General features: G+C 50.8%; 1 protein-coding gene across 9 annotated transcripts in view; it reads left to right on the forward strand.

Annotated features, from left to right (window-relative positions):
* The window catches only part of CACNA1B (calcium voltage-gated channel subunit alpha1 B), a 311383-nt gene that overhangs the window by 262287 nt on the left and 35724 nt on the right, over positions 1 to 13372 (forward strand). For all 9 annotated transcript variants that reach the window (XM_063353305.1, XM_063353296.1, XM_063353297.1 and 6 more), the window contains 4 exons: positions 2832 to 2948; positions 6761 to 6826; positions 8085 to 8176; positions 9979 to 10129. In XM_063353305.1, the coding sequence (XP_063209375.1) occupies positions 2832 to 2948; positions 6761 to 6826; positions 8085 to 8176; positions 9979 to 10129 (426 nt within the window). The remainder of the gene's footprint in view (positions 1 to 2831; positions 2949 to 6760; positions 6827 to 8084; positions 8177 to 9978; positions 10130 to 13372) is intronic.

A 13372-nucleotide genomic window follows, 5' to 3' on the forward strand; every position in this document is an offset into this window, starting at 1 on the left:
GCTAGTCCTCAGGTAGATTATAAAACCATAAAGCTATGGTGCCTCTTGGGAGCACCGGTCAGGCTTCAGCGTCTGTGCAACAGAAAAGCAACCAAAAACCCAGAAAGACAGACCTTGATAACGCAGAAGATGATCGCGTGTGTGTCACGTGTTGCAGAGGCAGCTAAGTGGGAGGAAAATTGATGCAAAACGCTGTTATACACAAGAAATATCGCAATGTGGAGTTTCCCCTTTAACTGCATGCGATTCTAATACCTGCCTGGACAGTTGAGGTGTCGAAGGACGGGTTTTCTACGCGGTGTGCCGAGGGTTACACACGCGGAGCCCTTCCATCCATCATGAGCGTGTGTAATTTTGCCTCCCTACGAACAGCGCAGAGAACGGTCCTTCGAACGGTCTGCAAGTGTCGGTGGCGGTGGATTTTCCTGGGTTGCGAGCGATTCCCGGCAGAGCCGAGGCTTTTGCTGCGCTGTAGGAAATGGCAGTGGCCGAGTCAACCAGGGAGGGCTTGGGGCTGGAGAAAGAAAAAGAAAAAAAAAAAAAAAAAGAAGGTTTTGGACTGTTTGTATCCCCAAATCCCAGGGAGTGGGGGGGTTATAGACGTAACTGCACGGTTTTGAGCCCCCTGTTTCGTATCACAAGTGTACAGACTGTCCTGTACAGACTGTCCGGTACAAAACCTCACGTCGCCCAGGGGTAGCCTGTGCCAAGCGTGACCTTGCAGCCAGCCTAGACCGAAAAAGATGTTAAAGCATCGTGTCAGCTCTGACCATGAAATTATAGCAACGTTCTCGTGGCTGAGCTGCAGCAAGGTGGGAAGAGGGAGGTGAGGCAGGTTCGTGCGCAGGGGGGTGGATGCCGCAGAGGCTGCCTGTGCACGTGCTCCTTGGAGGAGCGTCGGGCTTGTGCACGGGAGGGATCTGGCCTCAGTGTTGCTCTGAAGGTAATAATTTGGCAGACTTGCCGGCCTGATGCCCCAGCGCCACGAACATTACGCATAAGGTCTCATCCAGTTCCCGCTGGTGGGGAAACTTTCCGTGATTAAAACGGGCTCTGGGTTAAACCTTTATTAAGGTTCAACCTCTTAGGTGAAACCTAAATTTTTAAACCTTCCACCTGGGAATGAGTCACTAAGGAGCAGAGCGCTGACGGCACCCGGTTATCCGGCCACGGTCCAGCTCTGCCCCCCTCCCCGGGTCCTGGCCGGCCCTTCCTGGCTAAGGTGAGTTCAGCCCGGATTTTGTGAAGGGAACCAAACCGGTGAGAAAAATAAACCAGAAGCTGATGCTGAGAGACAAGCGTTGAATTTTGAGTGCTTGTTTTGCTGACCTTGAACAACCCAGGGGAATCCGTGCTTGTGTTTTGCCTGCCGGAGCTGCTTTCTGTTGCTGATTTGAATGAGCTCAGTGTTGTCTGCTCTTTCATTGAACATACCTGTGCTTTTCTCTTTTCTCTTTATTTGAGGACTGAGTCTGATATACGGTCTGTGCCTAACTCTGAGCTGCTTGCCTTTTTAACATGAGAGAAACCGAGTGCATGCCTGAGACTGATTTCTTGAACTCTTTGATGGGATTGGTGGAATGCGATGCTGATGGCCCCAAAACTGAGCTGGCATTTAAGAAAAAAAAAAAAAAAAAAGAATAGATCCAACAAGCCCCTCAAATTCAGCACGAGCTCTGTAGCCAAATGAGCAAGAAACATGGGTCAGTTCGATGTGACTGGGCGTCTTCTGGTAAAACAGTAATACAAGGGAAAGACTATTTTTGCTCATCTTTACCAAAAAGAGCTCCTTACGATTACATTTTCCACTCCGCTCTTTGGTAGTCTGAAGTGGGATGCTTTCTCTCTTTAGCGAACTCAGTCAAATAAGCGGCTGTGAACAGAGATTCACAAATAAGTGAATTGGAATCAGTGCGGAAAGGGGGGATATATTTCATCTCCTTAAAACAGGAGGGCAAGAGGGATCTGGCTTTTGCATGTTTTGTTTTGGAAAGAACCCTCTCTAGATTAGCTCATTGGGGCAAGAAACCTCTTTTCCCTGAAGAGAAGAAAACAAAAAAAATGGGGTGCGGGGTGGGGAGAATCATACAAACCAAACAGAAATCAGAATCTGTCTCCAGCAGTTCTTTGATCCACCTGCGAAGGCGCATTTAATAATAATTAAAAAAATCAGCAGGTTCCTAAGGCACCCTCCTGCTGTTGAACGCTCAGCCTCCCCGATTGATCTGCTGCCATTGATCCGTCTTCCAAGCAGTCTTGCTGGTGCCATTTCTCCTTGACGAGCCTGTCCAGTCACACGTTATATAAACGTTTAAAACCTCCAGGTTAGAAAACGTCCTCATTCTTTCAAGGATGTTTTAATCTTCACTGGACAATGCCTTTCTTTGTTACGGTAGAGGCTGTATACGCAGTCCCTTGCAACTGTCTTGGCTTAAGTTCAATTCATTGTAGAAAGCGAGCTGACCAAGACTTCAAAACAACCTCATTCTTTACAGAATGATAATATGGCACTGTAACCTCTCCCCGAGTCCTTAGGGGGAGAAAAATCTGCCTTACTCAAAGAAAACAAGACCTCCATGGACAGCGTGAAAGGGCCTTTTCCTTTTCTATCATTGACCCAGTAGCAGAGGGGAGGGCTCTTGTGGAGAGGGATTTTCTCATACTTGCTGCATGTGGAGTGATCTGCACTGACGAATGTTTCTTTTGGAAGGTTTTCTGGTGGCCGATTTGCTGCTTAGATCGTGAAGCTGGTAATTTTAATTTCTTTTTTGCGGGCTGTGGTTTCTAATCGCGTTAATTTCTGAAGGACACAAAACCTTTACTTTCCGCAGGACAACTTCATCAACCTCAGCTTCCTGCGGCTCTTCAGGGCAGCGAGACTTATCAAGCTCCTTCGCCAGGGTTACACTATCCGCATCTTGCTCTGGACGTTTGTGCAGTCTTTTAAGGTGAGTGTTGGGCAGGTGGGAGGCAGGGAAGAGACGCGGGGAGATGGGAACCTTTGGCACGTCCGTAGCATCGGCTGTTGAGTATCGAAGAGCTTCCCCTTGCCAAGGGAACGGCCTCTCTGCGCCTCTGCAAAGCAATCACAGGAATATTAATTCTGCGGGAACACTAACCGATCTGCGCGGAACGCTGTAGGTGCTGAGCATTTTGGAAGATGAGTCTGAAAGCGGGACGGCCACTGACGCAGACTCGCAGCCGGCGCGCAAAGCTCAAGTTGCCCTTGAAAACTACAGCAAAATCCCGGTGGCAAAATCTTGAGACTCGGGTATTAGCATAAGGAAATGGTCGTCTGACTAATCAGTGCCTTAATGCCTGTTATTTGCCTGCAGCGAGTGCAAGGTTAAATTGCTTTCACCAGGTTTCAATCTTGGTAGAATCTGATAGAAGCAAACCCCAAACCATTGCATTTTGGTAACATCAACTGTGAAGCTGTATAACACAGGGCTGTGTTTTTATGACGTGGAAGATTACAAAAATGATTTTTTTTTTGTTCTAAAGTCGAGATAGTTGCTTGCCCTGGTTTCCTTTCCCCTGCCCTTCCCTCCCGGCAAGCCTCAGCACGTCGTGGCAGTCGTGGCAGCTGGTACATTGTGGCGCGGGGGCAACCGGCTGGATGTGGCACTTTCAAACTGGGTGACCCTCAAACAGCTGCCTTACAGCAGCTTAGTTCTCAGCCGCCACTTAGGGTTGACATAGTTGTTTTCCAGATGTAAAGAAAAGCCCACATGCCCCAAAGCTGGTTATATTTTAACAGCTCTCAGCTGGTTTGCAGCCCGTTTCCACAGCTTGTTGTGTTTTGACTCTGGCTATGGGGCAGGCTGACCTTGAGCAGCGCAGAGAGATCTTTTAATCTGAAATCAGGCTTTCGTAGCCGTGGCACTGAGCTCTAGCACACTAGCACTTATTGACTGTGCAGCTGCAGGGTGCAGACCCCCAGCCCCATCACACTCTCCGAGAAAGCACTTAGAATCATAGAATCATAGAATCGCCTAGGTTGGAAGGGACCTTTGAGATCATCGAGTCCAACCATCAACCCAACACTGCCAAAACCACCACTGAACCACGTCCCTCAGCACCACGTCTGTCCCGCTTTTAAATCTTCCAGGGAAGGTGACTCCACCACTGCCCTGGGCAGCCTGTTCCAATGCTTGCTAACCCTTTCAGTGAAGAAATTTTTCCTAATATCCATCGTAAACCTCCCCTGGTGAAGCTTGAGGCCGTTTCCTCTTGTCCTATTGCCTGTTCCTTGGGAGAAGAGACCAACCTCCCCCACTCTCTCCAGGGGGTTGTAGAGAGCGAGAAGGTCTCCCCTCAGCCTCCTCTTCTCCAGGCTGAACACCCCCAGCTCCCTCAGCCGCTCCTCACAAGGCTTGTGCTCCAGACCCCCCACCAGCTCCGTTGCCCTTCTCTGGACACGCTCCAGCCCCTCAATGTCTTTCTTGGAGTGAGGGGCCCAAAACTGGACACAGCCCTCGAGGTGGGGCCTCACCAGTGCCCAGTACAGGGGGACGGTCACTTCCCTAGTCCTACTCACCTCACTGTTCCTGGCACAGGCCAGGATGCTGTTGGCCTTCTTGGCCACCTGGGCACACTGCTGGCTCATATTCAGCCCACAGTTGACCAACACCCCCAGGTCCTTTTCTGCCAGGCAGCTCTCCAGCCACTCGCCCCCAGGCTTGGAACGCTGCATGGGGTTGGTGTGACCCAAGTGCAGGACCCGGCACTTGGCCTTGTTGAACCTCACACGCTAGACCTCCCTGGCTCCAGACAGGACTTTCAGAGAAATATAAGTAGAGAGGTGATGTGGGAAAGCAAAGCACAGTTGAGCTCAGGGAGCGGCTGAAGATGGATCTGTTCATAGCTCACAGCCAGCAAACTTCTTTTTGTGTTCACTGGCATGGTGACACCTCCGAGCAATGCCTGTGGACGTGGCGGGTGGCTCGGCGAGCCTGGGGACCATACCTCTGGCTCTGCACAGGGTCTCTCCACCTTCTGGGCCGAGCTCCAAGGTCTGCAGGTGATAGCTTACGTGCTGGGTGCTGACACAAGCTCAGGGGAGCTTGTCTGCGGGTCAGTGCAATGGCCGGGTGTTTTGCAGGGTACTTTCTGGAAGGCGTTATGATGGCAACTGGTATTTAATGACGCAGAGTGCGGTGGGATGGAGAGCAACCGGTTTCTTTTGCTTAAGCTGCGCTTTCAAATACATCATCCTGTCTGAGTCAAAACGATGCAGAGGGGTTATTTTAGGTGATAAAACTGTGGGGAGGAGTGTGCTCTCTCCAGAAATGGAAAAGACTTTTTAAGAGAAGAAAGGCGTTTCTCTCCTGCGGTTGGAGAGACGCCGGGTGGCTCTGCCCACGCCAGGCTGGGAAACCTGGCCAGCCCCGTGCTGGCTGCGAGAGAACCGGGATGGAGAACTGGTTTCAGCAGAGCATGAGCATGGCTATTGCTCTGCACCAGAGCTGGTCGAGAGGGAAGTTTCTATTAGACCTTTTAGACTATAGAGGCAAAACCTTTTTGGAAGGTGGAGATGGGATCATAGCGATTGCTTCTTTCTACAAGTGACCTGGAGAAGAACTGCAGGCATCCATGCTGGTTCCATGGCCAGGGCTGAGAGTGAGGGTTTAATTACATGGTACGTCCCTTTGGGAGACACCAGACAGGCAGCTGGTCTCATGGTCACCTTCTGTGTTATGCTTTCACCCAACCATCAAGCAGCTAATGGAGAGGGACGGTGACCTGGGGGGGGTTGCAGTGCCTTAGATTTGCTAGGTCGTGTTTTCCTTGAGGGTGGACAGAGGTGGTGTGATTCATGAGGAACCCTGCAGCCAGGAGAGCCTCTGCCAGAGGCTGACGTGGGGACTGCGGGTGTTCCCTCCCAGGAGAGTGTCCCTGGACTGTGTACTCTTGCCTGGATCTTGGGAGAGGGGCTCAGCCAAGACCCTTTTCAGTATAATCCCGACCTTTTCAAGAGCGTGTGTGCAGGGTGCTGCCCCTGAAGCGGAGCCGGGACGGTTCCGGGGCTCCGTGGGAGCTGCTTGACCACCTTTCCCCCATCCCTGAGCTCCTTGTCCCTTGTGCAAAGGTGTTCAGCAGAAACCACATCAGCCCTTTGGCCTGTGTTTGCTGCTGGGCTCTCCTGCCCCGAGCATCACACAGTCTAGCTCTAGGGCCAGATTTCTCATTTTTTTCAGCTATTACTAATTAAGAGGCATTAATTACCCATTTGCTTAGCCTGAGTAGCTATTACTCTCAGCTTGGGTGACATAATTACATTGTAGCCTTCACTGATTTTTTTTGCTAAAACTCAGAATCTCTTTGTCCTCCTGGGATTGCAGTCTGTGCCTGTTTCAGAGAAGAAACTTGTTTCTTGGATGTATAATTTTTTTTTCCCCTCACACTAAATTTATAGCAAGGTCATTAAAAATTAACATTCGTACAATTATGCATAGAAAGCGCCAGTGCCTGCCAGTAGCTCCAGTGCGTGCTGCGGAGCTTCTTATTGTGTTTCCCCTGCTTATCTGCTTGCGAGGATGCGTAGAGAGCCCTTGGAAAGCCCAGACTGGTTTGTGATCGATAAATACCTGGCTCCAGGGGTTTGTCTGCTAAAGGCTGCCAGAATTGTTGGTATTCTCTTCCCAGTTCCTTCATCTGAAGGACAAATGCCACCAAACACAGTGCTGCCCAGGAATTAAATGCTACCAGCTGATGTATACATTTGCTGTCATTAATATCGCCTTCTCCTTTTCCACAGGCCTTGCCTTATGTGTGTCTCCTCATTGCAATGCTCTTCTTCATCTATGCCATTATCGGCATGCAGGTAAAATTTTAGCTTGAATACTGACCGTAGCCTGGTTTGGTCCCGCTGGTTCAGGGTGCAAATGGGTTATTGCCTGCGCAGCAGGATCAACACCTGAGTTAGGATGAGGCCAAAGTCCAGTGTCAGGTAAATTACAAGTGCAAAAAAAGGCCACTTTTTGTGCCCCTATTGCCAGGTCTTGAGTTGAATGTGGCCCTGAGTGTACAGATATTTAATAAATCGTAGAATCACAAGAATGGTTCGGGTTGGAAGGGACCTTAAAGATTATCTAGTTCCAACCCCCCGCCCTGGGCAGGGACACCTCCCACCAGCCCAGGTTGCTCCAAGCCCCATCCAACCTGGTCTTGAACCCCTCCAGGGATGGGGCAGCCACAGCTTCTCTGGGCAACCTGGGCCAGGGGCTCACTGCCCTCACAGCAAACAATTTCTTCCTGAGATCTAATCCCAGAGAGGAGGTGGAGGCCCCATCCCTGGAGACATTCAAGGCCAGGCTCGATGAGGCTCTGAGCAACCTGATCTAGTTCAAGATGTCCCTGTTCACTGCAGGGGGGTTGGACTAGATGGCCTTTAGAGGTCCCTTCCAACCCTACATATTCTATGATTCTATAAATCTCCCCTCTTTCAGTTTAAAACCGTTCCCCCTCGTCCCATGGCTCCCCTCCCTGATCCAGAGTCCCTCCCCAGCTTTCCTGGAGCCCCTTTAGGGACTGGAAGGGGCTCTAAGGTCTCCCCGGAGCCTTCTCTTCTCCAGGCTGAACCCCCCCCCAGCCCTCTCAGCCTGTCCCCATAGGGACATATTTCTGGGGGTACAAAGGAGAGCATGTACAAAGGCAGCCAAACCGGCGGGGGGTGAGGAGGCTGCAGCACACATCTGGGGGTGACAGTGGGCAGCACTGGCTCCCACGGGCAGGACACGTCCCTTCCTCTGGCTATGGCACGCCAGGAGCCTGAGAGCAGGGAGCAGCTCGGGCGCTGCACCTTTCAGCGAAGAAATGAGACAGTTTTCATGGCCTGGGATGGAGTTGAACTGCTGGAAAGGGTCTGTGTGGAGACAGAGCCTATTAAACTGATTTTTTTTTTTCCCCGTTTGATCTCCACAGCACATTTTTATCTCCCTCTTTAGCACAGAAGTTATTCTAGCTTTTGAGACCCCTTGAACCAGGACAAAAATCTTTTCCTGCCTTTTCTCCCTGCCTTTACCGACAACGTCCACGCGAGGTAGCGTTTGGCCTGAAATCGCTTCTGTTTTCTGTGGCAGGTATTTGGAAACATTGCACTGAATGATGAAACCTCCATTAATCGGCACAATAACTTCCGTACCTTCCTCCAAGCCCTGATGCTTCTGTTCAGGTAAGCAGAGCAGAAAATACCAGAAGACTTGCGCGCGAGCAACAAGTAAATCCTTGTTTTCCCACGTGCCGGTTTAGCTGCTGAGACTTCGGCATCCTCTAAGGAAGGTATTTGGAGTAAAGCCTCCGTTCCTGAACCCTCCTCCTCGGCGTTAAGGGTTTGGCCTGGCACATCTCCGAATACGACAGGTCTGATTGAACACACAAAGCGACACCCAGCGCTGTGACACCCTGATCGATGTGGTTCCTGTCATGAAGCTTACTATTTTTTTTATTTTTCTTTTTAAAGTGAGAATTCTTTTAATCCGTCATTTTTGCGTTTGCCCACAAGTTAGCACTTCATACGTCAACGCCACCTCTGCTTCAGAGGGAGAGTGTTCCCATCTGGGTTCACTCTGCCTGCAAAGGAAACATTCTCAAATTTAAAAAAAAAAAATAAATAATCAATGAAATGGCAGATTTTCAGTCTCAGAGCTGGCAAAAATGAAGTGCAGGCCCTGCTCTGAATGGGGGCAGCTTTGGGGAAGATGTCACTTCTCCGGCCGTGTGGGGTGGGGACACGGCGGGTAGTATCTGCTCCGGCCCCACAAGCTCGGGGCTGCGGGTTATGCGGCGCTTGTAACTGGATATCCTGCCTGGGATTCGGGTCGCATGGTTTCTGGGAAGCCAGATGGAAATGAAATTAGCCTTCTCTTAGCTCAGAATAATCACTCGACTCAAAACTCGGAATTTTAATAAAACCGGGTAATTATTCAGTCTCGTGCCCAGACCTCTTGGGACAGAGCGGGCAGAGGCAGCAGGACGGCGATGGGGGAGCCGGGTTCTGCTCCAGGGAACGGGGCTTCAGGACTCAATATGGTGGTGGGGGAAATGTGCCGTATAATTCAGAGTAGCCTGGATTTTACATGGAGTACCAAGTTTTCTCCAAGGCCAGGAGGAAAACTTGCGAGCCGGCTCCGTGTACGAATTTGCCGGGCTGAGAACAGCCCTGCAGCAGGATGGGCTGTTCGTGGCGCTGGGGGGGGGGATGCCCCTAAAAGCACCTCTGAGCGTGATGCAGAGATTACGGGGGAAAAACCTGAGGTCATGTAGAAAGTCGGAGTAAGGAACATGGGGGACCCCCCAGTTTCCAACCCTTGCGTGCACACAGTGATTTATTTTTAGGATAGACCCTCTGGGACTGCAAAATTTTGCCTTTTAGTTATTTTTCTCCTTATAATAGCGGTAGAAGTCAGGGTTTGTTTTGAGTACGCCTACCCATTACTTGAGTTCTCACAGCCAAAATGAGCGGGGGGAGGGAAATGATGAAGAAAACCCAGGAGACTGTCATGAAAACTGGACCCGAGTCACTGTGACCACCCGGACCCTCCTGGTATTTCTGTATCTACCTGATAAAGGATAGAAGAGATTCGAGTGGAGAAGCCTGGCTTTGTTTCCCATCGTCTCTGCTGGGTTCGCAGCCAGCGCTAGGACGGCAACGTTAGCCGCTTTAAAAGGAAACAATCTGAACTCTGCTTCCCTACTTTGCACTTAACATGTTCAAATCAATCCGGTGTTATTCTCCCTAAAACCAACAAAGCTTGGCCCACCTGAGCCTGCTTGGGGTCTTTTACCTCCGGTAATGGATGATGTTCTTTCTCCTTTCTTTCGCATGTCAGCGCTTTAGATTCCTCATGTAAACATAGTCTCTCCACGTGAACGCTACCTTCGCCCTAATTAATTTAGTTAATTGGGCGCAGTAACACCGTGAGGGGGATGCCCTCCCGCTCTGGCCGAGCTCACCCTCTGCTCTCCCGCCCGCAGGAGCGCCACGGGGGAAGCCTGGCACGAGATCATGCTGTCGTGCCTCAGCAACAGAGCCTGCGACCCGCTCTCCGGCCTCACCAAAAACGAATGCGGCAGCGATTTTGCCTATTTCTACTTCGTCTCCTTCATCTTCCTGTGCTCCTTCCTGGTAAGTCGGTCCCAATCTCCTCCCAAAGTGGAGGCGCCGGTGTCGTTCCCCCCCTCAGCCCTTCCCTCCACACCCCCTGGCTTCCTCCTTCTCCCTAATTATGATTTATACAACATTACAAGACAGCTTCACTAAAACCCATTTATTATCCTGGTGATAAAATCCCTTAAATCCCCAAAGAGATCATTTAGTCATTAGTTTAAAGGGAAGGGTTGTATCTTTCTTCTCACGGGGTGGAGAGGGGGGTGTCTGATATTTGGAATTAAGCATTAATCTGTTTTGTCTCGATTTGTAACATGGTCCTTTGAAGACGGGGGCCTGGGAGGGCAGGGTGAGAATGGCCAAGAAAACATTGGTTCGGAAGCGCTGGCGGCTGGGAGGAGCATCGCAATGATTTGATGCCTCGTCTTTTGGTTTGTTTGTCAAATAAAAGCAACGATCATTTGCTTCTGGCGCCAGGAAAGCTTTAGACAGGAAAGTGCAAAGAGCTGTTGTACTTGATCCGTGCCCGTGGCCACCATACGGGGCCGGGTCTAAGTTTTAATAGGTGCCAGTGTGCTTCTGGTGGCTCGCGTGCATAAAAAGCTCTCTGCTCTTGGGGCTTGGTTCGCTTTCCTGCACCACTGGGACAGAGGGATGGAAAACCAGGGACAGGGACCCAATTAAACTTCAAGCAGGAAGAGATGAAAGTCACAGCTCTGAAATGTACTGAAAAGCAACGTGTCAAGACCACATTCATTTCCATGGGTTTGCTTTAAAATGCGAGATTTGATGCTTTGTGCAGCTAATCCCCGCTACCATCAGAAACCTTTAACCAGGAGAAAGAGGTGCACGTGGCAGTTTGATGCTGGGTATAGATAGACCAGCTTCAATGGCCTCTACTGAGATCCTGTGTCCGACTGCTGTCACCCCTTTGACACCCCGTGGTTTATTTCTCCTGCATATATTAAAAAATGTGGAGCCCTGAAAGCTTATACAAAGTTAATGCTCCGTTTACCGATTCCTTCAGCACTCTGTGTTTTAAAGCCAAATTTTTTTCCTCGCACAAATCCCTAACCCAACATCAGATGTTCTCATTGTTATTTTAAAGCATGTTATTGTTCCTAAAGCTTTTTTTTTTTTAAAAAAGCCCAAACAACACCCCCCTAGGCTCACCCTCCCTGGCTCATGTCAGCCGTCCCGCTTGAAATGTAGGAGGGGAACTGGAGGCTGGAGTGCATTTGTGCTAAATACAGCTTTGCCTGAGCTTCGCCCCTGAGCCAGCGCTCCTGGAAAATCCTGGAAATTCCCATGAAACCGCACCCTGGGCTTGCTGGCAGAGGGAGGGGAGAGCCCTCTTGGAGAGCAAAGGCAGGGAGGGCAGGCTCTAAAAATAGGCAGGGGAAAGCCAAGCTGCTGGGCTGCTACGGGCCAGGGCTGTAACTCATTCCTTAAAATGCGTCCAAGCACTTTGTTGCAATGAGACATGTGGTTCCCCGCAAGCGATTAACGCGTTACAGAGCCCCAGCCTTGCCAGGAGGGCACACTTCTATGGTTTGTTCGATGTTGTTACACCATGGATTGGAGGGGAACTGGATGACGTGTTTGTTTTGAAATGTCGTTTCTGGCTCTTTGCGGATGTCCAGCCTGACATAGTTTTCCTCCTGTAATTTACACTGTTGAAAAATATAAATTGAAATTTAAAAACACGGGGACTTTAGAAACAGCTGTACGCAAGCAAGGGAAAACTGTACTGAGCCACGGCTGGAGCTGGGAGAAAAGGATAGGGACCGGGGATCACGTTGGCTGACTCTCAAAAGTTGTGCTGTCTCTTGATGCTCTGGGGGTTGTGTGTTAGGCGTGGGGTACCTGCAGCACGTGAGTGAGCCCTGCTGGTGTGGTTGTAGTGCTTCCAGGCATTGAGCAGCTTTGAGAAGCTGGGTTGGACATCCCTGTCCAGTACTGGTCTAGTGGGAGGTGTCCCTGCTCATGGCGGGGGGTTGGAACTAGATGATCTTTAAGGTCCCTTCCAACCCAAACCATTGTCCCTGTGCATGGCATGAATTCAGGCACGTTGCTGCAGAGGCAGAAGCCTCGTGAGCAGCTGAGGCGCTGGCAGGGCTGGTGTGCCTTCAGCTGTGTGCTCTACAGCTTGGCCTGGAGAAGACCTTTGGGTAGTGTAAGACTCCCTGGTGCCCCAATGCATTGATATGTTGGGGGCTGAGTTCTGCTCCCCACTTTCTGTTGGGGTGAGTTCATAAAAAATAGATGGACTGGGAAGTCCGTGATTAGCTTTGGTGGTGATATGGTGATTTGTTGTGGGCTGCGCTTGTCTCTGCTGGTGGATCCTGTGCCCCAGCAAGAGCCAAAACCCCTTCCTCCATCCACACAGGAGTATGAACTGTTTAAAACTGCACAAACCCCAAACTCTGCTGCCTGGTTTTCTTTTAATGACAGGCAGACCAGCCGGGGAAGTCCATATTCAGTTTAATTCTACTCATCCCCACGCGGGAGCTCACAGGCTGCTTGGCCGCTGTCCTTGCTCAGCGGGGTGCAGAGGAGCAGCGCCCGCGGCAGCAGCTCAGCCCCCTCCAAAAAGACACAACGAAGGTAGAAAGGGGCCTTGTGCCAGTCAGGTCTTTATCTGGCACAGGAGCATCCATTCCGCCTGCCCTCCTGCTCTTCCATTCTGCTGGTGCACCTTGATCTTTTCCCATTGAAATCCTGGGGACTCTTCTGTTGGCTTTAATAAGAGGAGAATCTTTATATGCCAGAAGCGTTTGCCGGGCTCAGTGTTAGACAGCGGCCATTAGGGACAGGAGCCTTTTGTGTGTCCTGCCCCTCGTCTTTCTGGGGATCTTTGAAGGTTTGAATTGTTCCGAGTCTAAAATAGGGCATTCAGGCTGAAGAATGGTTTTTCCTTCAGCTGTTCTTGTCTTGATGTGCCGTGATATGAAAGTGCTGGAAGAGTTCACATCACCCGGCCGGTGAAGCAGCGGCTGGGGCCCGTGTGCTGGTCTGTGCTGGAGCAGAAAGGGCAAGGGAGAGGCGCTGAGCCCCTGTCGGGCTCTGGCATGGGTCATGCTGTAGGGCATCACCAGTGGTGGGCACGTGGCCAAAGTGTCTGTTGTCAAAAGCCATGGCAAACCTGCCGCATACAGCAGAGCTGGCAGTGGCTTGCAGGGGACGACGGGGTGGCAAGAGAGTCCCCAGGGACCCAGGGCTGTTTGTCGCGGTTATTCTCTGGGGTGCGGCTGCTTCTTG

Source organism: Chroicocephalus ridibundus, chromosome 15, assembly GCF_963924245.1.
Source record: "Chroicocephalus ridibundus chromosome 15, bChrRid1.1, whole genome shotgun sequence".
Lineage (NCBI taxonomy): Eukaryota > Metazoa > Chordata > Aves > Charadriiformes > Laridae > Chroicocephalus > Chroicocephalus ridibundus.